The sequence below is a fragment of the Volvox carteri genome, assembly GCF_000143455.1.
Source record: "Volvox carteri f. nagariensis unplaced genomic scaffold VOLCAscaffold_11, whole genome shotgun sequence".
NCBI lineage: Eukaryota > Viridiplantae > Chlorophyta > Chlorophyceae > Chlamydomonadales > Volvocaceae > Volvox > Volvox carteri.
The window spans coordinates 1415288-1440263 of record NW_003307554.1 but is presented as its reverse complement, the minus strand read 5'-3'; the positions used below and the strand labels follow the sequence as shown (position 1 = coordinate 1440263).

At 56.5% G+C, this 24976-nt stretch overlaps 4 protein-coding genes across 4 annotated transcripts; 2 read left to right on the top strand and 2 right to left on the bottom strand.

Moving 5' to 3' along the window:
* Positions 1-202: 202 nt before the first annotated feature.
* VOLCADRAFT_89148 (uncharacterized protein) lies at positions 203-1366 on the bottom strand (the record flags this gene model as incomplete). The annotated part of the gene is made up of 1 exon (XM_002948679.1): positions 203-1366. One exon carries the CDS (start codon positions 1364-1366, stop codon positions 203-205), a length of 1164 nt encoding a protein of 387 aa, XP_002948725.1.
* Positions 1367-4708: 3342 nt separating this feature from the next.
* VOLCADRAFT_104054 (uncharacterized protein) lies at positions 4709-7971 on the bottom strand (the record flags this gene model as incomplete). Its single annotated transcript, XM_002948678.1, has 6 exons — positions 7578-7971; positions 7318-7388; positions 6721-6802; positions 6055-6207; positions 5208-5444; positions 4709-4864 (listed from the first exon to the last, which is right to left on the bottom strand). The coding sequence occupies exons 1-6, from the start codon at positions 7869-7871 to the stop codon at positions 4709-4711; spliced, it is 993 nt and encodes a 330-aa protein (XP_002948724.1). The 5' UTR covers positions 7872-7971.
* A 590-nt stretch (positions 7972-8561) lies between these two features.
* On the top strand, positions 8562-19473 carry VOLCADRAFT_116951 (uncharacterized protein; the record flags this gene model as incomplete). Its single annotated transcript, XM_002948806.1, has 19 exons — positions 8562-8924; positions 9171-9349; positions 10184-10375; positions 11027-11188; positions 11685-11799; positions 12341-12416; positions 12708-12864; positions 13601-13726; positions 13975-14083; positions 14517-14630; positions 15028-15135; positions 15479-15539; positions 16032-16147; positions 16444-16593; positions 16794-16960; positions 17271-17439; positions 17859-18011; positions 18917-19039; positions 19294-19473. Coding segments are annotated over 19 exons (2820 nt in total), but the record flags the coding sequence as incomplete, so codon positions are not given.
* Positions 19474-21402: 1929 nt separating this feature from the next.
* Positions 21403-24778, top strand: VOLCADRAFT_120670 (uncharacterized protein). The gene is made up of 6 exons (XM_002948805.1): positions 21403-21565; positions 21672-21774; positions 22000-22169; positions 22505-22572; positions 23184-23348; positions 23838-24778. Exons 1-6 carry the CDS (start codon positions 21420-21422, stop codon positions 23912-23914), a joined length of 729 nt encoding a protein of 242 aa, XP_002948851.1. The 5' UTR covers positions 21403-21419; the 3' UTR covers positions 23915-24778.
* The last annotated feature ends 198 nt before the right edge of the window (positions 24779-24976 follow it).

Here is a 24976-nt window from a genome sequence, read left to right as displayed (position 1 = left end):
GTTGGTGTCGTTATGTTCTTCAGTGTCTTTGTCATTAGTGTCCTCACACACTCAATTGGTTGGTTCACACTACTTCTTCTTCTTCTTCTTTTCTTCCGTACTCTTCTTTTTTAATAATTAAAAAAAACGCAGCGCACCATTTCTCAACTCTTGCTGGAATACCGCACTGCTGTTGCATTTTGTGTGTTGCCTCCAGGTCAGGTCAAAACAGAGTAACTGAGAGGATCTTGACCTTGTTCTCGGAGCGTTCCGACGCAAGCACTTCGAATGTGATCGTCAGGCACATGCCCTCCCCTAGACCGACAGCAGCGCCGCCCTGCGGCGGCTTGGCAATCTGTACGGCTTCCGCACGCGCCTCCGAAACCCGCTCCTGCCACAGGCAGTCCATGTCCCTGCTGCCTAGCACGATGCGTGTACCGTTATCGCTGCTGCCTTCGTCCTCCAAAACGCAAGTCGAGACATAGCTGCCGCCGCTGTCTTTGTGACTGCTGTGCGTCGCGACCGCCCTCGATGCTGGCACTGCCGCAACCGTCACACGGACTCGACCCATGTGCTCATAGGACTTGAGCAGCAGCACGTGCACTTCCCCCACCATCACCGGGTGCCGTACAACCTCCTCTGCAAACACCAACACCGTGCATCGCGCCCCGGTGCTGTTCGACAACAACCCCGGCTTGTCAACCACATCCGAGATGACATGCCAATCCTGGCACTGCACCATTCGCAGCTGGGCGGTGTCACTGTCCAGAGTTGAAATGTGAAGCGGGTTGGTGTCCAGGTACATTCTAAGGACCGTCGGATCAACGAAGACCGGCGACCGTGGGCAGTACGGCACTACTGATTCAGAAGGCTCGCGCCATGGCAAATGCTCCAAGTGGTGGTTCTGCTCACGTAAGAAATGGATGAGGGCTCCGGCAAGGGCGCGGTGTCCCCACGGGCCGGGGTGTATGTTGTGAGTAGGCTCGCCGTACCAGGTGTTGTTCAGCCAGCGCTCGCTGGCGGCCGAGGCGAACGGCCCCAACCCATCGATTACGGAAATGTACGGCACACCGTGGGTGATGGCAACGGGCAGTTGTATGTGTACAGCGTCCGTAGAGCGGGGCAAGGGACCCCGCCATATTTCGGTACGGCGGGTAGAGGTGCCGAGCCAGATTGCTGCAATTCCGGTCCAATTGCGCATGTAGTTGGACATGGACGCGCAAAAGGAGGGGGAGGAGGAGGATAGTACAGAGCGTTGGCCGTTTCCATGCATTGACTCATGGAGCAGCAGGGACATGAGGATTTCGTTCTGGATACGGATGAATTGGTCCAGGTCCGCAGTGCTCGGGTCGGTGCGCTCACTCATATCCATCTTCACGTCGTTCATGGCCGTGTCCACTACAACAAGGTCAACGCCAGCTAATAGCTCTTTTTGCCGTCCCACCAAATAATTAATCCTAGGCAAAGAAGCAAAAGGGGGAATGACTCCTAATCCATGCGTGCTAAGTAGATGCGCGCGCTGGACCCGAAGGTTCAAACGCACCAGTAATCAGAGGCCGTCGCTGCTTTACTAATTGTCGTGACGTTATGCTGTTGCTCGCAAGGAAATGCTGAGTTCAAGAGTGCCTCAAAAATTGCCGGGTATGCCGGTGAACCCTCTGGCAAGGTTCGTCCCAGGGTCACGCTGCCACCAATGATTACGACATGGATGCACTTTCTTGCGTGTAGTTTTCGATACAACGGGCCGAACATTGCTGTGTCACCATTATTAAGGATGGACCTTGTCATTGCTTGTGTGGTAATCCCATCATTTGCTTCAGTGCAGCTCAAGAGAACAAGTGAAATAAATAGAGGGTAGGGCTTCAGGCCATACCTGCAACTCATTGAAAAGCGAAGTTGCAAAGCAAGACAACTAAGTTTTCGTGCGCACTTTTCTGGGCAATTCGGTTAATGTAAACTGTAGATCCTGCTGGGAGGTTCCACAATCGGGCCGTCAGATTACAGATTTACAAGTCCTTTCCGACTTCGGAGCGTTTGGTTCACTGGATCATCAGTCTTTGTGATGATCTTGCTAAATGGCTGAGCTGGATTTATTCTATGTTTTAGGTTTTCTGAGGTGACCAATGGTTCTCGGAACATCTTGCCCCACTATTAAGGGCCTGACATTCATTAAGGGCGATCCCCTGCCAATTGGCGTTAAATGCGATGATCCAAAACGAGTATACGTGCTTGAGTGTTGGGCGACATGGTGTGGGCCGTGCCGAACATCTATACCGGTGCGCAAAATGAGGTCCCGGACAGCGGCATTTTTCGAAGCGGCAGATTGAGGGGATTTAATTCTTTTGACTTTTTACACTTACCTCATTTCAACTTATCTTCCTCTTGCAGCACCTGACCGAACTTCAACACAAGTACAAGGACAAGCACGTATACATAGTTGGTATCAGCAGTGAACAGAACGTCCAGGCGGGTATAGTTATAGCAACGAATCTTAAACCCCTGGACGGTGTGGGAATTGAAAAGCACAGAGCTTGCATGCCGCGCTGCCTCTCCTGTGGGAAAAAAGCCGCGACTGTGCGGGGAGTTCCAGCGCTGTACGCAATGCTGTGCTCTGCCCATACCCCTTTGATAACCGACCCCTTTAACCGATGAGGCCGCTACCTTGGCGTAGGCGGTTAAGAAATTCGTGGACAGCATGGGAAACCAGATGAACTACACTGTCGCTGTGGACACCGGCGGGGAGGTGCAGGAAGGTAGGTTAGCGCAGCTGGTGACATGGCCCCGGGAAGGAGCTGGCCAGCTCCTTGTTGGCTCTGAGCCCAAAACCTAAAAATGACTGAATATGTAGCAGCCAAGAGTGAGCAGCTCTCGTCTGAAAAAGGAAGCCCACGTGTTGGGGTTGGGGTTGCAGCACGGGTAAATCCCTGCTGTTTGCTTGCTGGGTGCCCGATCGGCGCTTTCGGAGCGATACGGCGTTAATAGGCGGATTTGGGGAGGACTACTCCAGTCGCTTCACTGTAACCCAAGATGAAGCTCCTTTGTCCCCCAGAGTCCCTCGCGCCACGTTTGTGTGACTGCTGCTACTGTCGAGCCGCAGGGTTGATGATGAAAGCAGGAGCGAGAGGCATTCCTCACGCCTTCATTGTTGACGCCAATAACATCGTCACGTTTTCGGGTAGGGAACCCCTTACCCTGTCGGGTCGTGTGCGGACCATAACGGACATGCGGCTATGGAAATGTGTACGTGCCATAAGCATACAAACCCATACACCACGATATTGTATCACAGCAACCAAGTTGAGCCGGGCAGCTTTTGTTTTAACTCTTTTCCGCGCCTTGTTCCTTTTCACCCTCCCCTTAGTTTGCCTTTTACTTGCCTTGACAATGCCGGTACAGGGGATCCGCCACTGGAGGATCCCCATCCTATCTCAATTCACCTGGAGCCCCTGTTGCGGCCTCGATGCTATTTCGGCACTGGCCCTTACAAACCTCACACAGGCTTATTACTTCATGCACACGCCCAATGATCAGGCCAACAGACTGCTACAGATGGCTGGTCGCAGGACGCTGCACTGTGTGCACCCAAATCACGGAATCGCAAAAGCGTTTATTTTTACTGATCTGATCTGCCGCTATGAGCCCCAAACAAAGCCCACATATTTACACAACCAAGCTAGCTGCCCTTTCCTTTCCGGCCTCAGCTCAATTCCTTTAACAGGAGAGAGCTCAAGCTCCGCTGGCCAACCCGCCACACCTCCATGATTCGTGCACTGCCCCTATGCCGTTTGCCTTTATTACATATCTGCCTGGCCCGACACTGGCCGGGGGCGCCAACCCGCCCCATCAGGAAAACCGCCGAAGCGCACTCCTTTATTGGGGAGGGACGTACCACCCTATGTGTTATGTTGTTTTCCGTTTGCCACACACACCCTGTCGGAAACGTGCCCCTCCCTCCCTACCCCGCAAGGACATCCCATGGAACCTGGCTTTGAGTCCACGCTGCGTGCCGCCGCCGCTGTCGCGTCCGATCGTGGCGCGAGCGCCACACGGCAGGCGCTGCCACTGGTGACAGCCAGTCTAGAGGAGCTTCTGGCAATGCCGGTGAAGGCGCTGAAGGAGATCCTCACGGAACGCGGCCTGTCCACCAGTGACTGTGTCGAGAAGGCGGATCTGGCCAAAAAGATCGTGGCCACATGCGCAAATGTAACGTACTACAAGTGCTGCAGTGCTGTGAACATTCAAAAACAACACCAGCAATGCAAGCCCCATACACAAGCATGCGCACAGCATGCTACCTGGCGGCGAATGAGCAGAGACACAGTTATGCGGGTGTCATGGAGGGAGCGACATTTCAAGCACTACAAAACTGCTCCAAGATTCTCTAATGCAGTAAGGACTGCCGCAGCTATTGTAACTGCTGTGTCCGGCCCTTGACGGCATGTTAACTCGGCAGGTCCATTGCCCTCCACAAACGGCACCCTGCGCAAATGCTGTAATGATACGCAACACATGGAACATAGATAGATACGTACTCCGCTCATAAGCTGGCGGCGCAAGGTTCTACGGCTAAAGCTCCGGGCTGCGGCGGCCTGCTCTGAGGCGAGCACCTCCTTGGCGTGGCGGCGAAGGGCTTCTACGTGTACAGCCGCAGAAGGCACCTGCAAGGCGTTTCGCAACCCCGCCACAGCATGCGTGTGCGTAGTGTTGATGGTTTTGCGTTGCGTTGCAGTCACTCCATGAGGATGTCGATTGCGTAGCCCATTGCGATCATGGTGACGGCTTCCAGCAAGCTCTGACCAACCATTGTGCCCTTGCCGGGGTTCACCAGCGAGCCAACTGCCGCACCGATGGAGGCTGCCACAAGAATCACTCCACAGCGAGCCATCTGCGGCGAGAACAAGGATGAATGAATGAATGAATCGTTGCTGTGTGGACTCAGCGACGCCTCATACACTCCACTTCCCATTCTCTTCCATAGGGAAAACCGAAGCTGCTCAACATGGTGCTGCACAACTTTTGATTTAACTGACTTCCTCCCCCACGTGAAGGTTGCCCTCTCATTTCAGGTCGCCCTTCATTGTCTAAGCCCTTCATTCTTACTCACCTCACAAAGACACCAAGAACCGGCCAGAAAGTACCGAGCAATGGCAGCCCACATTTTCCCTTTTAGCCTGCAGCAACCCAGCGGCAGCAGCAGCCCGGTTTTTTCCAAGCCATCCCCACCTCACCTGCAGCACCACGCCCTTGACCCAGTATACCAGCCGGTTGCTCTTCTCCCCCTCCTTCAACTTCACCGTGCGGTAGGTGTGCTGGACAACCGACACCGTACAGTCTGCCGCGTACTGTAGTGCCACAGCGTGCATGGTTGCGAACTGATACGCCAGGAACCGCCGCCCAAGCGATGACGAGCGATACTTTACCGACAACACATCACGGATCCACAACTTGGAGTTCCGCAGGAGCGCCTGGCCAAAAGCATATTGAACCGAAGAGCGCAACATCAAAGCTAAGGAACATAGGGGTGAGAAATCCGCAGCCGTGCTCGTCAGTACAGCGCAACGGTTAATGGTATCACACCACGGTGCAGGGCGCGGTTTGGGCGCTAGCAGGATGGAGCTTCATAAAAAGGAACATTCTCGTGTGGGACGGACGGCTCTGCCCACGGCGGGTAGCCTAAGGAAGTGACACCTGCTTGGAGAGCTGAATAACGGAAGCGCGCGGAGTGTGGAGCTTGGCGCGATTTGCGCATGTCCCAGACATTCCGAGGTTACAGCTCGCGCGGCCATGCTCTGGCCAGGGGAAGGTTATCCTGGCGCTAACCAACCTCCCGACCCCACGACCTTGGACATGCCCATCAGTTGCGGGGGTTGAGCTGTAAACCGAAAAAGACATCACCATTTCCAGGACGAAGGCGTGAAACGGACTGTAGCAGCACCGCGGGGGGCTTTTGGCTGACGCCGTAGACCAACACCTGCATACACTCCTGCGCCAGGACTATCCCCAGCCGCCGTACGTGTTCTCCCCATGCCGCGCCAGGCGGTGGGAATATTGCCATTGGGGCCCGTCGTACCGTACCTGCGCCTTGTCGGAGCCCAAGCGCCACCTGGCAATGCAGCCGTAGGTCTCCCGGGTGGCCGAGATGGAGAACTCCCGCCAGAATGCGGTACAGCCCTTGTACACCGCCGGGGTGAGGTCAGGAAATTCAGGTGGTGGCGGCGGCGCCATGCCCTGGTGGGAAACGGTTGGAAGCCGCGGTCGGTGACTCTGACGTGGAGCGGGGCTGGCAGGCTCAACAGCAAGGAGGCATGTTGGAGCTGGGGCGGCAAGCACAACTGCTGCGTTTGAACCCGCGCCGGCAGCTGCACTGGGAGTGCGGAAAAAGGTGTGCGAAGAGCAGCATGGGTGTCCTCGCGGGGCAAGAAGCATAGACGGAGAGAGACGGGATGAACCGGAGCAGTCACACACGTGCAGGGTGACGGGGCACAGACAAGGATGACCCGCGTCCGGCGTGGACGGCATCTACCGGGCTACGAATGTCATGCATCCCCCACGCTCCACCCTTTTTCGGTAGAAAACATAAAGGCAGGGCCCAGGGCCCAGGAACCGCGCGCCAGATAGACAGATGGATAGATAGGGGGAGAAGAGAGGGGAGGAAGCAGCGAGAGCGGAGCATGCATCGTGCAGGCATGCATGGCTACGCTTCTTGCAGGAGGAGCCCGGAGGAGGGCCACCACCACGCACCTCTTGCTCGGCTGCAAGAGCCTCTCGCTCGTGCTGCAGGTACACGTACAAGTTGAGCCGGAACAGGGCTTGCATGGCAACGCTGCGAGAAGTGGGGGATGGCGGATATGCGGGCAATGGCAGGTGCAATCTCGAAGTGGGGAATCGTATAGTGAAGTGTCACAAGGGCAAGTGGTGCAAGTGGCGCAGGGCTGCCAGGGCCGGGGCTAACGGATCAACGTACACATAACAACAAGCACATGACGTCGGGATAAGCCCGGCAGGCTCCACGCCGAGCTCCAAATAAGTGCTGCGCAAGAGGTGGTGCAGCAAAAGTCTCCGGGAAGGAGGACACGATAAGTAACGACTCCAGCGAAAATGGCAGGCATGGGGAATGATGCCACTCTGCCCATCACCGTAGTTGCCCGCTGCCGCTGCCGTAACCAGCAGCTCGCACAACTAGTAGCCCCGCTGTGAAGAGGCGTTTGTGGAGACGCCAAAGGAGAGGACGAACGCAGCAAATAAAGCAGAGCACATACGGAATCCAGACGGCATTGCGTTTAAGCTGCGAACCACCAAGGAAACACGCCAACGCCGTACGCCGCAAGAACGTCGTACTTTTTTGCCAGCATCTTGACCATGCTCAACGGGTGGAAAACGCGCAGCAGGGGCTTGAAGTCCAGTCCGGCCTGTCCGGAATAAGGGTACATGCACATGACCAGAGGGGAGTTGCGTGGGGAGCAGGGGGTGAGGGAAGGAGGTTGCGATTCTAGGGCGGGCATTAGCCCATCTGGGCTCCGCGGCAAAGGAGAGGGGGATGGGGCGGGAATGAGGGCACGTGCGAAGCAGGAGCTTGGATTCCTGGTTTAGGTGCTCACCGCCGGGGTCGATAGGCTTTTTGCATCCAGGTCCACTGCAGGGGCTGGGGAGAGGGCACTTGCGGAAAACGCCGAGTTGGGTAGGGCTTGGTACGCAAGCCCGGCAGCCGCGACTGCGGCCACTCCACGGATTACAGGCGTGCATTTAGCACTGTACGAGATTGTCAGCAAGGGGCTGGCAGCGACAGACGAGGCCAGGCCTGCAAAAACGAGCTTGTCGCCAAGACCAGGCCCGCCTCCATAATCCCAGCTAAGAACTTGTGCAAGGCCTGGACTTTGTAAGTGTAATTGCATAGTGTAACTTCTGCAACTTGCGTAAGGCCCCGCGCAATGTGAACGGAAGTGAAGAGTTCACTAGGTTTGGGTACTCTAATCGCAGGGCTAATAAGGAGTGTCAAGATCACACTCTAGCGATGTTAACAGAGCATCTGTGGCTGCACAGGCAATGCATAAGTGACAGGTGTACGAGTTGAATCCAGCCGTGCTCCAAAAATGACTGAAGCTATGTTGTTTTTATGCTTACATAACTGGCACTGTAAATGAAAACCTGCTGCATATTAATCAATTTCATATGCGACCAGTCATGTCAATATTGTTACGTTCCTTTTACTCTGAAACGCTTTCCAGGCGAAGGCCTACGATACTGGAAAATATCAGGCATTCTCTCCCAACAATATTATGTCAGCATTGCTGAGTAACCTTTGTTAAGGCGAATCCTTTGAGAATGATGACAGCTAGGGTTGGACTCTCCATCATTTATTCGCTCTGGTTACTGAACGTGCTTGGGCCTACATATGGTCAAAGTAGTTTAGCCATTACGCTACAGGCATCGTGTCCTGTCCTGAAATTCTTCGACACTTCCTCGCTTCAGTGCACCAGCTGCCCCAACGTGCGTCCTTAGACGGGCATAGCGACAGCGTCGAGTGATCCTTTGATTCATCGTCATGCTAACAGCTTGCATGCTTGCCTCGGTCGTTCGTGCAGGGGGCCTTCCCAGACAGCAGCCAGCGCGCTTGCATCAAATGTGACGCTACCAGCGGCAAAGCTTTCAACTTCCAGTCTGGCTTCTCCATGTTCCAGACATGGTCGCCAGCAATCCTGCAATCCTCGCAAGTCTGTGCCTGCCAGGCTGCACCAGACGGCTACACCACGGTCATAGCCACAACGGAATCGAATGGCACGTTCTATCAGCGATGTGTCGTGTGTCCCGACGGCACGACGGCCAACAACCTGAACCAATGCGCTCCAAACAGCCGCACCGTATCAATCGCGCTCACACCAGCGCAGCAGCTATCGGAGGCTCTGCAGCAGCTCAGCATCGGCCTGACTTCATCGGCCGCCACCCAGGTAGGGGTTCGTGCGTCACTGCATGCGCGCGCTGAGGCGCAAAGAGCCGCGCCAGACGGCGCTTCACACCAAGTTCTTGCCGCACCCACGCTCTCCCCTATCATGACAATCGACCTGTAACTCAACGACATAGCTTCACAGCACCAACACCAACACTAACAACAGCATGCGGTGCCCGCAGGCAATGCTCGTCAGGTCAACCACCGCATTCACCCTCACCCCCCAAATCCCCTCCCCCACGACCAGGCTTCAATTGCCGTTCCCACCGCCAGCGGCTCCAGTGTGTTGGATCTCAACGTGCAGCAGTCAAAGCCGCTGGTGGAACTTCTTGGGCCGTCGGCCTTGGCGTGCAGGCAGGGGCTGGGCGCAGACCGGGCCGCGTGCAACGCTGTGGCCAATCTGTGCGCGCTCACGTTGTATGACAGGTGAGAAATAACCCGACGGCGGCCATGCCGCCCGGCATACCTACGTATGTCTGTAATCCATACCACCACGGGCGTCAAGGTCAGAGGCTAATCTGGGGCTTGCGGGTCAGTTGCCGAGTGTGTTGCTTCAGCGATGTGGGTCAGCGTGCACGCATTCCTCGCAGCCCCACCCAGGTGCCAGTGTGGCTACTCGCGCACACGTGCTCGTCCATGTAAAGAGTGAGCTCATGAAAGCTCACGAAACGAAGAAACGAAAGCCCATGTGGAGAGGAGACGGGATCAGAGCATGCTGACCTGGGTGGAGCCCGCGGGGGACAGAAGTTACGCTGGGAGTTCTAAATAAGGGATACATGGGATGACGATGATGTTATAGGGTGTGGGCCACGACCTGAGGGGTGGGCTGCTGGTTGGGTGTTTTCCAATGGGCCAATAAGCGAGGGGATTCCCCAGCTGTGCCGGGAGGCCGGGAGTGTTTTTCGTCTATTGCATATCCGTGGAATAGTCAGTTATGTGATCCAAACTATTACCATTCTGGTGTTTGATAGGATTTAGGAATTGGCCCGAGCCCAGCCCGGCCCAGCCCAGCCAGCTGGGGCCCCATCCATCGCTTGCATGGACGAGGCGTCCCCTGACTCGTTCCACCGAAATCCTTCGTCGCATGTTCGCCTCTGCGTAATCTGGTTGGCCCGCGTGCGCTGTTGTGAGCTCTTCTCGGCCCTGCTGACTGGTCGTCCGCTAAGTGCCTAATCCGCTAACCTCCCCAACCCCCAACCGGCGAAAACCCGCCCAACCAGCCCCGTTTCCCTTTCGCCCACCAAATCTTGCCCCCTGCAGCACCTCCGCAGCGTGTCGTATGTACGACGCGCTGGTCAAACTGTTCGTTACCAACAGCGTAGGGGCTTCCCCGCCTCCCCCCAGCGGCACAACGCGACGCGGTACCACCAGTTTCAAACCGGAGACCGGCAGCATGCCCTGGCTCTACTACGAGGGCGTCGGCTACACGGATGACCCCCGCATGGATCTTCGGTGCGCTGTGCAAGGGGGGAAAGACGAACCACACCCCTGTGCAAGGGGGGGGGGCGGTTAGGCCTCCGTCTCTCCGTCACTAGTTCACACCGGCTGGGTATATGGCGATAACATGAAATCAGGAAAGCAATGAGAAAGCTTGTGAAGGGGACTTTGCAAGACGCAACCTTGGCGGCTTGTGCGTGTGTGGCTGAATGCTGCTTAAGTGATGGCAACACCATGGCAAAAACTTCTAATCGCTGAGAGGGGAAATTGTTCTGCGTAAATAATGTCTGGTCTGTGCGTACATAGGTACATTAATTCCTTCCCGTAAAGCGTCGAGCCCGGGGTGGCACCAGTTAAGCAGTCAGCCTCCAGGCGTTTCGTTGCCATTCCATAAATGATATGCTCTCAGGGCGTGGCTCGCCGCCAGGATATGTCCAATATTCCAAAGTGGATGCGTGTGAGGGCTTTTCCTGTGTGAGAGTCTTCGGGTGTGGTCGTCTCCTGGAAAGCGGGGACGGGCCGGCCAAAAACCGATGTCTCTTCCGATGCTGTGGCTGCCAAACCGTTTATCTGTCGGAACATTTACCTTACATGATTAGGTTGGGTGTGTTAAATGTTTATCTGTGTTTATATATGTATGTGTGTATGCCGTATCTTGCTGTGCAGAGTGCAGTTCTCCGGCGGCAACCTCGCCCAGGGCCAGGTGTCCATGCTTACCTTTGTTCTGTCGTCGTACCTGCTGAACGGTACCTGGCTGGGCTACAACACCTGGACGTCGGAGTTCCAGTTGTGTGGGGCGCCCAAGGGGGATGGGTCACGCTGGTACAGGTGAGCCCGCCTGCCGCCACTCTCCCCGGGGCCCGGCAAAGGGCCCTCGAGGGGCTCCCCTGCCATCGATCGGCCGCACAGGCGCGGATGCAGCACGTGTGGGAGAGGGCATCTTCCAATTTCTGACAGCGAATATGCCACGACGATGGCGGCGGTAGTATCGGGGCTCGAGGGCGGTACCTGGGTGTTGTGGTACTCCTGTAAGTTGGCGTGGTGGTGTTACGCGGCCTGTCAAAGAGCTGGCTAGGACCAGACAGGCCAGGAGGATCAGGGGCAGTACTACTAGACCTCCGTCTGGGTTAGAGGAGTCCCTCCCGCAGAGAGCTGGGGTGCCGCGCACACATAGACACATACATACTTACATACATACATATGTCACCCCTGTCCCACACATCATTCATACATACGCAGACGTGCACACACAGGCAAGGCTCATATCATACAACGTGCAACCTTTCTCCCCCCGTTGTGTTTTTCGTTGGGGGTTTGGGATCAGGGTCGGTTGGAACTACAAAAATAGCTGCAGCATCAAGCTGGAGGCACTGCTGGCGGAGGTGGCGCCTGCGTTCCGGGGTGGGGACGACACCGTCATGTATGAGCTGTTCCTGCAGGTGCGTTCCTGAAGGGGGGGAGGGGAGGGGAAGTGCGGGCAGGCAGGAGGGGCCAGCCGGGGCAGGCACGGGAGGTAAGGAAGGGAGGGGAGGAGGGGAGTAAGGAAACGGAGAAGCACCTTTGGAAGCTTCAGGGGCAGATGGGGAGGAGCTATCGTTGTGACCAGCAAAATCGCAAGTGACGGGGCAGCGGGGGTAGGGTGGGTCGACGAAAGAGCACCGTCCTCGTTTGAAGTTGACTCTGCATCTCAGCCGCTAGCCAGTCTCTTACGCTCCCCGTTATTGTAGGGGGGCCTAGCCAGGAATTGAACCGTAGGACCTTAAACTGCTATTATATATAGTGGTGATACCAGACCAGACCAGACCAGACCTAATAGTACACCAAGAGAGGACGTGAAACTGGTAACATGATGAAAAGACAGCGGAAGGAGAGGCGGAGGAGGAGGGTGCGGCTAGCACGGTCAAGCTAGCATCGTCGGCCCCTGACGCCCACACCGCTGCTGTGCTCCTGTCCGTGACTGTGACTGTGACTGGATTGCAGGTGGGTACCTCGACATTGTACCCTGTGCCCGTGCTCATCACAAACACACTCACGGATACAACGGTCGAGAACTCAGGTGGGTCACCTGTGTCGGCGGTGATGGTAATCTAGGTGATCTAGGTGATGACGGCGATAGTGTGACGGTGATGGAGGTGATGACGGCGGTGGTGACGGTGGTGGTGGTGGAGAAGCTCATAGCGGATTCCGCGAGGGCCCTGTCTGCAGGCCGGTCGCACTGCACGCGGTCCGCTAGCTAGTCCCCTTACTCCTCCGCGAGGGCCCTTTTGCCCTTAGTCCGCAACACACTTCCGGTACTCCCATATCTTCCACAACATCAATATGTTTCCTGTTCCGCTTCCCGTGCCAGGCGCCGTGCGGCGCTTCTTCTTTGCGGACGCCCGTCTGGGCTTCAGCGCTCAGTCGCAGGGTTTGCAGGTGGTGCAGTACGCTGCGGACATGCAGCTGCGCGTGGTGTTGAGGCGCACACCTCGAGACTCCATCTACGTGCCGCAGCTCACCATCACGTACGTGTGAGAGAGTGTGTGTGTATGTGTTTGTATGTATGTATGTATGCATGTGCAGGTGTTAACTAACGGCCAAAAGCACATGCACGAGGGCAAAACGTGGTTCTGGGTTTGTGTATATGTGTGTGTGTGTGTGTGTGTGTGTGTTTGTGATGATGGTAATCAGGCACGATGAAGGAAATGGCGATGGTGGTACACGAATCACTTAACCGAAGCGGGCGCCGTTGTCCCCAGCGGCGTGGTCGAATAAACCAGTGAACTATGTTAAGATCCGAATCCTCAAATAGATGTCGATTTAGAAGAGTGACGTTGTCAAGAGCCCAGAGTAGAAATAAGCGGAGGAGGCGCTGTTGGTCGTGGTGAAGGGCGACTCAGGTGGTGGGCGGCTAGCACTGGCTGCTACATAGTCAGCAAGGGCACTAAGGTCCCAACCAGGTAGAACCTAGGAAACCTATCTTCCTATACCCCTAAGCTGGCGGACAGAGCAGGGTCTGGTGGACGGCCCATGAGCTAACCGGTTCATTCACAGGGCCCCATGCTATGACTCATTTTCCTTCTGAACCTTTCCTTAGTTAAAAATGGCTCAGGTTTCAATGAACAATACTCAAACCTACTTCACATCGCGGATGGTTAGGAGGGCTTCCAGTCCCTGGCGGAGAGGGCACCGCCTCACGTTGTTGGAGGGTTGCGCTTTACTCGCGGTCCTGTGGTTTGCTTTCTGCTCCTCCATCTGCAGATACAGCGCCTGGGAGACGAACACGCTGAGCACCGTGAACCTGGACAGCGACGCCGCCAACGTGGAGCGACCGGCGTCCTTCTCCGTGACCTACACGAACGAGCCGGATTTGAACAACCGCTTCTGGTGGGTGCCACGCAGTGCGCTCTGCTGCCGCTCCTTTGTCCTATCTGGCACACAGGCGCATCAGCTCTTTCCGCACACACTCGCCCCATGCTCAGGGCTTGCCGCCCATCTTCAATCTCAAGGGCATAATCACCATATCGTTTTCATATCTCCACTCGGGCATACCCGCAGCCGGCGGGGGCGTTTGGACTTGCCTGATTTGGCTGGCTTGCGTGCATTGATGCGTGTGGTATGTTGTGCGCTGTCAGGTACGGGTGGCGGACCATCTTGATCGTGTTCGAGGTGGTGCTCGCCTTCCCCGCCATGATGCTGTCGGTGTTCCGGTATATCCGCAAGAAGAGGGAGCAGGCAGATTTGGTGAGTGTGGGGTGACGGTGGTAAGGATGAATGGGGTGGTGGTGGCGGCGATGCGCAGAGGCTTGCGATGGTTATGGTGGTAGTGGCAAGGTTGAAGACGATTTGGTGATGGCGGCGGTGGGGGGGAATTAGAGCGGGCCAACTCTACCTGGTTGGAGGAGGGGCCCGGGTGGGCGGGCAGCCCCGGGTAGGCGCGTCGGGAAACGGAGCACCGCGACCAGACCGCAAGCATGTCACCTGGTGTGCTGCGTGCGATACACCAAGGTCCATCATAAGCGAGGCCTTATACAGCAGGGTTCAGAATTTGAGGGAGGTGAGCTGGCGGTCGGCATTGGAAAGGTTATATGCAGCGCCATGCGACACCCACCACACCTCACACACGGCGGCCGTACGACCTCACCGCCCGGCTGTGACCCCTGTTCCGTCGTTTCAGGACTTTTTGGTGTACATCGGCGTCAGCTTTGCAGACATCGGCTCCTTCGCACTCGCAATGGTGCTGCTGGTAGTGTCGCTGTACTACCTAATCCTTTACAAGCTACAGGAGGAGGTGAGCAACCCGGGGCGGTACTCGCGCCAGGGTCTTGCGTGGTGGATGGGGGAGGGCCCGGGAGCCACGCCGCGAGCCCACGCCTACTGCACGGCCGCAGCGCCCACATGGCCACAGCACGGGTCGGCATCATTGAGATGCTCCGTCCCATCAACCGGGGATCTCCGTCCCATACGCGTCCCCGCTGGCATATGCCACGGCACGGTGTCGGCGAGATCTCATTCGTGTGTCGTCGTGAGGGCGAGAGGGACCGCTGTCACCGCAGTACCTTGTGAGGAGTTTTGTTCCAATCACGCAGATGCCCTGTCTAATTGCAACCCTATCTAGCTGACCTCAAGCGACGTGCCTCTCGATGCGGCAACCTACGTGGCCGTCTTTCTCCCACCCCGTGCTACAGATTTACTTCCTGATGCTGCCGGACGACCAGCTGGAGAACTTTAAGATTACGGTCATCCTGGCGATAGTCGGCCAGAGCCTAGGGCTGCTTTGGATGCTGTGGCAGCAGGTGGGTGAGTGGGTGTGTACACGTGTTTGTGTGTGTGTGTGTCTGTGTGTGTGTGTGTGTGTGGGCTAGCCCACGTGGGAAGCGCTGCGAGCCCCTACTCCCCAGCGTGGCATGAGGGTTCCGGCATTTTTTCTTGGGCACAGGGGGTTGGGAGGATGACGGCGTGAGTGGGTGGTTGAGTGCCATCCGTCAGCTTAAGCTGCCCAAGCGCCGGGTGCGCACACGGTCGGGTCACACCAAGGGCGTCAATGCGGGTGGAGCGTCAAAAAAAAGCGCAAAAAATGCATCTCAGGATTCACGATCGCTGGAACCGCGCGGCGGGGCCTGTTGTCATGTCATGCAGATGCGCACGGACGTCTTCTTTATCGACTGGGAGAAGCCTCGCAAGATCCTCAGCAAGGAAGGTGCGTGGTGGGGTGGGGTGGTGTGACGCTACAATCTTCACACGGAAATATTCCTTCGTTCAGTGGAACGGGGAGGAGGGCGGTTGATGTTGTTCACCTGATGTAGGGAATGACCAACCTTGTTCCCTCTGGCTTTCGCGAAGTGGACACGTAGGGGAAACTGAAGGGCACGTCCCCGTAGGTGGCACTGAGGGGGAGTCATCCACAGTCTGGGGAGTCCCAAGGGGGTAATAATCCAAAGGGGATGACGAAGGGAAGGGGAAGAGGGGGACCACCAGGACCTGCTTGGAAACCGGGAGGCTTGGAACCCTCTCTTCATCGCTGACAGCCAGCAACTGTCACGGCGTGTGTTGATATCCCGTGTTGGTGTCCTCTTGCTCATCCCCGGGCACTCATCCGGCACCCCGGGTACGCCTAAGAGCAGCTCAAAGATGGGGGGCAGCAAAGATAAGGGGCTGTGTGTTTTACCCCTACTTCCCACTGTTGGAGCAGGTACCCGAGAGGAGCCGGGCGCAGTGAGCTGTTGGCGGACGTTGATGGTGGCCAACGAGTTTAATGAACTGCAGACGGTTCGCGTCACGTACCCGCCCTTTACCTTGCTGATGGTGGTAAGGGATGGGTTGCTGTAGGGATGGCATGGGAGATTTGAGTGAGCTTGATCGGCTCGATAAGGCCCCGCTGTGATGTGGCATGTGAAGTGGTGGGAAAAGTGGGGGGAGCCGACGCGGCGCGTGCCATCAAATGTGCCGAATCAAGCACCGCTTCCTGCATGTTGATCCTCCATTCACCTCCCACCGGGCCCTACTGAAGGGGGGGTGATCTCCCAATCTCGGCTCCACGACGCGCCGCGCCTTCCGGCGCTGTTCCGCACCCTCCGGCTTTGTTTCCACGGCCGAACTCACAGGTGATGATTCTGGAAGGTGCCAACGTCATCGCGGCGGCCGACGTGACGCCGGATGCCAGCGACTACCAGCACTACTTCGGCGTGACCACCTCCATCATCCTGCGCTTCGGTGTAGAGTCCTTCTTCTTCCTGGTGCTCTTCTTGGGCCAGGTCGGTGGCGACACGGCTTCGCTGCAGGGGATGCCGCAGGGGAAGCTTTGCCTGTGTGGATGCATGAGTATCGCATGTAAATAAATATTGGACATGTTCAGTTGCTTTTCGGAAGATCAATTCCCCAGTGACCATGATATGAGCATGATATGACGGCTCGTCCCTCTACTGTCCTCTCCCGCCGTGCGCTGCATGTGCAGTACATCTTCAAGCGCCTGCTGTACTACCCGTACGTGGCCAACCCCGTGACACAGTTCATTGACCTAATGTACCTGGCCAACATCTCCACGCTCATTTTTGACGACACGCACTCGGGGTACTATATCCACGGAAGGAACCTTGCACAGCACTCAGACACGACGTTGAGGTACGACCGCTGCGGGCATGTGTGTGTGTGTGTGCCACGGTTTCCGGCCTCAATCCCCATTCCATAATACACGTCACGTCCCGAACAGCAGCAGCAGCAGCAGCAGCAGCAGCAGCAGCACCCGAACAATCTAACAGCGAACGGCTCTGTCCTTGTCCGGACAATTCCGCTCCGTCCCTATCCGTTCGGCTGGGCCCTCCCCGATTAGATTTGTGACAGAGTTAGACGTTCAACTCTTTCTACTCGCCTGCTGTCCCGTGGGCTGTCCTCCGGCTGGGCCCGGTCCGTCCCCCTGCCCGGGCCTTCCCAGGGAGCTCAACCAGGAGCTGCTGAAGGAGGAGGAGGGTCTCACTTCGCAGCGGGGCCTCATCAACTCCTCCGCCAACCCCAAGCTCGCGGACAACCAGCTGTTCCTCATGTACATCACGGAGTCGATCCGCAAGACTTACGATGCCAAGATGCTGCAGCTCGTCCAGCAGGTGAGCAGCCGGCATGGGGGTTAAGAGGAAGAGGCTTTCCTTGGCTTTTCCCGCACGTGTAGGCAGCCCAGGTCGCATGTGTCCTGCTTTTCCCGTGCGGCTGGAGCACGTGCTCTTCTGCGCTCGTTGTATGCAGCTCGCAGCGGGATGTGCAGAGGGGCATGGGCGTGCAGGGGTGTGCAGGGGTGTAGGGCGGCCCTGCACCGCGCAGGGGCCCCAGGGTGTAGCAGAGAGGCAGGGGGCCCATCAGATCCAACAGGGGAGGGGCATGCTCTACTTAATGGGGGTATGGACCGGCGTGTTAGGTAATGCCGATCCGCAACCGACAGCAAGTCTCCTCGACGGCGTATATGAGTAATGCCGCCGCCGCCACTGCGACCATCCATTGCCACCACCGGCGCATCGCTTTGTCCGTGCAGGCCACCAACGACTCCCGCAACCGCAAGGGCATCGTTAACACGTTTCTGCGGGGGAGCGGTCGCCAACGCGACACCGTGCTCACCGCTTACCAAGACGTCACGCTGCTCTTCAAACAAATGATTGAGGACGTGGAGCGAAATCAGGCGACGCAGGTGCGTGGCACGGTGACAAGTTACAAGTTACAAGTTCCGCACACAAGTGCGGGTGTGTCCGTAAAAGCCGGGGGCCCCATGGACGTCGTATTGGTATTGATGCGGGTACGCGGGGTCCCTCGTCCGCTTCAGGGCGAAGCGCCTCAGCGCGACGTGCCTGGCCTCCCAAATTTCCGAGAGGTACCTGGCCAATGCCAGGGGTGGCGCCTCAGTCATAATGGTGCGCATGCTGCGCCCCTTAAAGACTAGATTACCATCATACTTAGCCCGTATGCTCTTGTAAGCGGCACAAAAAAGTGACACGACCCAGGTTCGAACTGGGGACCTCCTGTGTGTGAGACAGATGTGATAACCAACTACACCATCGTGTCGTGGTATGTATAATGCGATAACAATGGCATTGATTGTCACGAAGTAGACGTCGCTGCGCACGCCATCGATGCGTGAATCGGCTGGCTGGCGTCCAAGGTTCAAGGGCCCCCCTGCGGCATCGTTTATCTGTTGCGCAAGTGAAATGCCGCGGTGTGAGAGATGTCTTTGGCAGACTATTTCTGCTGAACTGTTTCTTCTCCATGCAGCTAAACTAATCCTCCTTTCCCCTGCTTACGAGGCAGCGAGCTCCACTTCAAACTGCATGAGATAACCTGATCATGAGTCTTTCCAGTGCCGCCTGCAGCCCCACGCGGTGCAGGTTACTGCGTAGCTTCCCTCACTTGGTCCCCTCGTCAGCATGTCTAGGCGCAGGGGACCTCATTCTCGCAGACCTGCTTGCCGTGGCCTTGGCACGGGCCCTTATCCTAGTTGCGCACCCCGGTTTGGCCCTGTCAAAACACGGCACCTTAACCATGTGTGTCTCAACCCATTATTCCGCGGACCTGGGCCCTGGGGCCCCCTTTCCTGCGCAGGTTACCGATCCGACCTACATGCAGATGATCTTGCAGCTGCCGCCGGAAAACGCGCAGAACAATCCCGCCTTTGTGCACGACTATTTTTCGTCCTTCACGACCACCATTTTCATTGGCAACGAGGTAGGTACCCTGACGGCAACCTGGCTGGGAATGGCAACCTGGCTCCCAACGCTTTCGCGTCGTGTGTTGTTGAGGTGACAACGGCTGCATGCTGCTGGTGATGGTGGTTGTGTTGCGCGATGTGGTGCTTTCACCGTGGCAGGGGCGTGTGGGTTTGCCAGCATCTTGCATTGCCGATTGCATCCATGTACTTGTTCACCCCTCCCTCGTTTCTTCCCTTCCCATCCTCTCCTTCCTACTTCCCAACGAAACAGGTCCGGCTGTTCGTGTACGAGGCGCTGTTCTTTTGCGCTATCGACATGTCGCTGCGCAATGTGGCGCTGTCCGCGCTGCTCACATTCATCGTGATCCGCGTCGTGGCATACGTGCGCGCCATGGTCGGGGAGGACAACCTCTCGCAGAAGACACTGGTTGACCGCCATTTCCTCATCTAACCTTAGCCAGCCGGAGAGGCCAGCGCCCATTGCTATTTCCAGCGCCCTTGCATGGAGGCGTGGTGTTGGGTTGCGCGGCGGTGGTAGTTGATGATAGCATCCAGATGGCCAGTCAAGAGTGTGACACGTTGGTAGGACCCAGGAGTTGCTGCTATCTGCAGCTTTGAGTCATGACGGTATTGGGGACGGCCTCATTGGGGGCCGCCGGCAGGAAGGGTGTGCGGAGAAGTAGCTATGGAGCAGGCATGGCTTCCTCTCCTTAAGGGGTTGGAGTGTACTGTACATAAGGAAAGCGGCTCATGTGTCGATGTGCATGCATGTGTGTGGCGGCGGGTCGGTGTGGGGAAGGGAATACATCCATCAACGAATGAAGACTGGAGCCAACATCTACTTTTTGGTGGGAAGAAGAAGAAAGAAGTGATCCTTTGGAAGATGGACTCCCTGACACGTGTCTACAGCTGACGTTTCGCCCGTGTAAGGGCTTTGCTCCGGGGTGTGTACATCCCGTTGTGGGTGCTGGGTGGTTCGCTGGCCGGACATGACGGACTGGACTGGACTGTGCGGTCAGAAGAAGCAACTCTGACATTAATCAGGCATGAGTCAGGCAGGTTACGGTCCTTTTCATCATGCGAGAGGATGGTTAAAGGTTAGGTCCTTGCTGTTTATGGTGCTCGGTATGTGTGGACCCCGAACGGGTGCCTAGGTATTTTGGCTAAGCGAGGCCGACATTACAGAAAATAACAAGAGCCTTACCATCAGATATCACGACAGTATGAGCCTGTAGGAGCCTGTAGGAGCACCGGGCGCGTAGCCAGATCGAAAGTTGATACAGGAGATTACAGTCAACGTCGCGATTAGGTCGCCAGGACAGCTCGGTGAACTCTATCTGGATTCCGCTCGCGGCCAGTCTTCCATATACCTTTCTTGTACTCCTCTTGGCCGCTCACCTGCCGGCTCGTTGACTCCGTTCAGAATGGACCTTGAGCAGCCCTTGAGCCCTCGGCTCGTATTGGGAGGTTTGCAGGTACGGGGTATGCACCCTAAAACCATGTGACGCACACACACAGACATACACAGAATGGACCGTAGTCAGCACGTATGGCATCTCCCGACCTTTGCAACCACATCAGGCGAAAACCTTCAAGGGGCGCGTCGGTGTATGGCGCTACATCCGTTACGTGTGCTTCAGTAGAATGACTAGTCACAAAAGACTTGATTCCAGCACGCTCAAGCTTGGAAACACCTGCCTCCAGCAACCCATGAACATTCCCCAACAAAACTTTCAAACCCCTCGGCCTTGACTCGCGTTATCCTAGACATCTACTTCAGCAGGCAGGTCAGCGAACCTGTTAGCGGCAGCACCCTTGCCAGCCTGGTAGTCGTGAAGCCGATTACCAATTTCTCTGCTGCTGGGCAGCATACGTGAGCCCGTATATTGGCTTTGAGCACGGGTACTTGACTCCTTTCGCCTTTATTACGCTCATCGAAGCCACGGGTGGTTCTCGCTTCTTGCCCCCAGCTGCTGCTTGTAAGACGGCGCGGTCTGGCTTTTCTGTTCGCATCCGGTTTTGTCAGGTAGCTCTTTTTCCCGGTATGGCTGTGCCTTGCCATTTTTTTACACCCATCCTGGGATTTTATCGCCTGTTTCAGGAAACTTATACATTCGCCGACTCCTTGTGCCTGCCTTGGCGTGAAGTATCGTGTCCTTGCAGAGATATCATGACATGAAGTCTGGCCTGTCTGCAGAAACTGTGTATCCGTCAGATCTTGATTTTTTTGCTTTGCTGGTTGCTAAGAATTGATTCAAGGGTTCGCATCGTTGTCAGTTGATGGTTAACTGCTACAACGGCGAATGAATAAACTCGACGAGATGACAATTAAGATAGGACTTCCTAGCCGTATTTTTTGGTCGCAGCCTTCAACGTTGCGCCACGTTTAAATTGAAAATGTTGCATTTGCAATCACAACTGGTTGGCCCTGCGGCACGCAGGCCTCAAGCCCCGAGCCTGAACCGCGCTCGATCTAGACTTACAGTGAAGGCACAGATTAAGCTATATACCAACCCTGGATCACGCGGCAAGATTGCCGAATGGTGCGCGATGTTGTTATTATGTGGTCGTTGTTCGATTGCGCGTCCATATACACCCGCACAGCAGTAGGATGATCGGCGACTATTAATCCTATGAACTTTTTGTCAGGTATCTTGCAGAGCTCAATGTTCCTCATGAGCTTGTTCCGGTCGACATGCGGCGAGGCGAGCACAAGACACCAGCGTTCTTGGCGATAAACCCCTTTGGCAAGGTACCAAGGGAACATGTGGTTGGGTTAGGTTGGGGTTAAACAGTCAGCCTTGCTGACTGGTGGAAATTTGCAGCTTCCCTGCTGCAACTCCCCTGATTATGCCGTGACCGCTCAGCTATCCCGTAACCCTCGTGATACACTCGCATTTGAGCGTTGTTTTCTACGTCCCGGATCACCCTCTATCTTCAATATGTCGGATCATGTGCTTTTTTTCACCCCTACCAGGTGCCTGCCTTGCTGGATGGCGACCTGCCACTGTTTGAGAGTGGCGCCATCCTCTTACATCTTGCGAACAAGTATGGCAAGCTGGGCGACAACGAACTGGGTCGGGCCGCACAGTGGACCCTGTTCGCCAACTCGACATTGTCGGAAGCCTTTTTCAATGAACGCCAGAGGTACGGCAGCCTTTGATGCAAGCACGCCCATGTGCAACTTCGTGTGTGTGCGGGGGCCGGTGAGGGGGAAGAGCGAGGGAGAGATGCTGCACTGCAGCATGAAGCTTCCTGCTAGGACATTTAGCACATGATATTTACCGAATCACCGATATCTTACCCGCGAGAGATACATATGTGATCTGGAGGAGGCGTGGCAGCAGGAGCGTCTGGGAGAGGGGGGTTTCGGAAATGAAACCCGTATCCTCTTGATGCTGTTAGTTGATGGGTCCGCCAATACTTTCTGGCTTCTTACGGATCTTTCTTGCGGCGCCCCGGGGGTCACCCCCGCCGCGCAGACCAACTCAGATGCCCGTCATGCTGCGGACACTGAATGACCTGCTCACCAAGAAGCCGTACCTGACCGGTGAGTGACACAACGCCCGACAGAAGGGGCCATGCAGACAGTGAAGTGCGCCTGGAAGCATCGAAAACCAACATCTCCTTTAAATAGACCTTCAGGATGCATGTATGATTGTCATGTGTTACAAACCCGCCGCTACCTGCGAAAAGCGCATACACTATAGCCTTAGTTTGCTAACTAAACGTCCGAAGAGGCGAGAACGGGATGAACGGTATATGGTTGCCACATATATAAATATAGCGGCGCTTTGACCGCGACATGCCATATTATCCCCGGGGGGTCAGCCAGGTCACAGAGGCGCGGGGTGCTCCACCGCCATTACGGCCCTCAGCAATCTGCTAGCCAACAGACGTGAGGAACGAGGCCAGAAGCACTTCACCGACCAGTCAACCTGCAGTTCACATTCCACGTCACCCCACCGCCACCCACGCGCCGGTCCAAATGCCGGCACCATGCTCCCGGACAACTTAGAGCAAACTGACGTGAAGCTTCTCCTCAGCCAGTCTTCTCCGCATACCGTCTTCAGGTTTCCCCATTTTACCTGTTCCTTTCTTAATCCTTCACGTCTATGAACCCCTCCACGGGCCGCCCACTCCGCCTGGCGCGCGATGTAGGAGAGGCGTTCAGCGTCAGCGACATCGCTGTGGGCTCCTACCTGCTCTACCTGCCGCTGTTCTTTCCGGATCTGGACCTGACGCAGTACCCGGCGGTCTGGTCGTACATGCAGCGCATCTCGCAGCGACCCACGTGCCCCATGCCGTACAAGGAGGCCATGGCGGGTCAGTGCAGGGTGTGCCGTTTGGTCGGGGAGGGTGGAGGGGAACGTGCGTGCTTGCTTTGTTGTCTAGAGCGGACAGTTTTTTTAAGATGTGTGGTGGGGGGATGGGGGGGAGAGGGGAAGGCTGAGGATGAGGATGAGTGCGCCATGCGGATTGCGTTACTTTACTGTTGGGGATCACCCTCGCTCAAGTTCCTGCTCCAGCAACACTGTAACCGCCTAATAACCATAACGGCTAACTGCTAACCGCATATACGACATTCACGAGGGTACTCGAGCTCTTGTGCTGTATTTTACGCCGCGTCTGCTGGAACTAGGCGCGAATCGATGTCCCTCATTCGAGGGTCCCTCCACTGCCCCGTGCGTCCCCCTGTGAACCAAAACCACCGCACATGCCTCCCCCTTCGGTCCTAAAACCCTGCGTACCTCCCTCCCCAACACTTTCCCGCCTCTACCCCCTGTGTGTGTGTGTGATGGGGGTCCTGTGCAGATGCTCTGGAGGTCGCAGCTCAGAGGCAAGGTTCCGGAGCGGGCGGTGTCATGTCCAAGCTGTTTGGAAAGCGATGATGGTGATGATGAAGAAGAAGAAGATGATGTTGTTGTTAACGACTTGTAATGACGGTAGCTGTGGTGATAGTGGCGGTGATAGTTGGATGAAAGGGTGCCCTCGTCGAGGTGACGCCGTGGCTTAGACGGTATTAGTTCCGCCTCCGCTGCGTTATTTCTGTGTTCCCCACGCAGGGGCTACTGCTGCCGTAGTAGTGCGACGTTGTGCAGTTTGGGTGTAGGTCTTCAGGCAGCATCGCAGGAAAGTGTGTGGTGGCCGTTTCGTTAATTTGTGCCTTCTTTCATGGTGACTTGACTGTTAGTGTTCCCATGCAACAGCTATTATGAAGCTGGGCATTCCACTGGTTGCCTCCGAACGTAGAGTAAGGGGCACAATGAGTTGACCGTTGGGGCAGACGGTAATTGTTTGTAAGGAAAAGGTATGCATTACGTCCTGTAACGATTCTCTCCATCTGTCCGCAACTCGGCCGACCCGACAGGCGCCCTCCAGCCTCCTAGACAGGTCAACTCACGTAGGCATAGTAGCACGTTATTACGTTGCTGCTGCCAAGCTAAACAGCCCCTTAAACCTCTCCACTACGCCAGGCGCGATCCGCCATATCCATCCAACAGCCATCCAATATATACCCCCACACGCGAGCGCGTCCCTCCCTCCCGCCCGCCCGTTCCTCCACCTCCCGGTGTTCCCGGGGGGGCCCCCTCACCACCCGCCCACCCAAAGCGTCTTCCCTGCCTCCCAGACGATGCCGCAACGGGTACAGACGACGGCAGGAAGCATCAACACCTCACCGGGCGCCTGGGAGACCATCTGGGTCAGCAGCAGTAGCAGCAGCAGCAGGGGGGAGAGGGGGAGGGGGAGGTGGGGGAGGCCGGGGGGAGGAGGGCGGCCCTGTGAGCGGTGTCACGATGCCGTCGTCCGCAGTGCCCCCCACAGCCGCAGCTCCCTGGACCAGACCGTCCGCCAGTTCCTGCGGAGACCGCGGGACAAAGAGGACGAAGAGGACAAAGAGGTCGGGGGCCTCGGGGGGGGGAAGGAAGGCCCCCCCGGGGGAGGGCGGGAAG

What these genes read in the sequence shown, in the direction of transcription:
- VOLCADRAFT_120670 (XM_002948805.1), top strand. Translation starts at nt 21,420, where the DNA reads ATGTTGCATTTGCAATCACAACTGGTTGGCCCTGCGGCACGCAGGCCT. An exon ending in CGATAAACCCCTTTGGCAAG is followed by an intron (nt 21,775 to 21,999) that starts GTACCAAGGGAA and finishes CACCCCTACCAG; the next exon opens with GTGCCTGCCTTGCTGGATGG. An exon ending in CAAGAAGCCGTACCTGACCG is followed by an intron (nt 22,573 to 23,183) that starts GTGAGTGACACA and finishes CGCGCGATGTAG; the next exon opens with GAGAGGCGTTCAGCGTCAGC.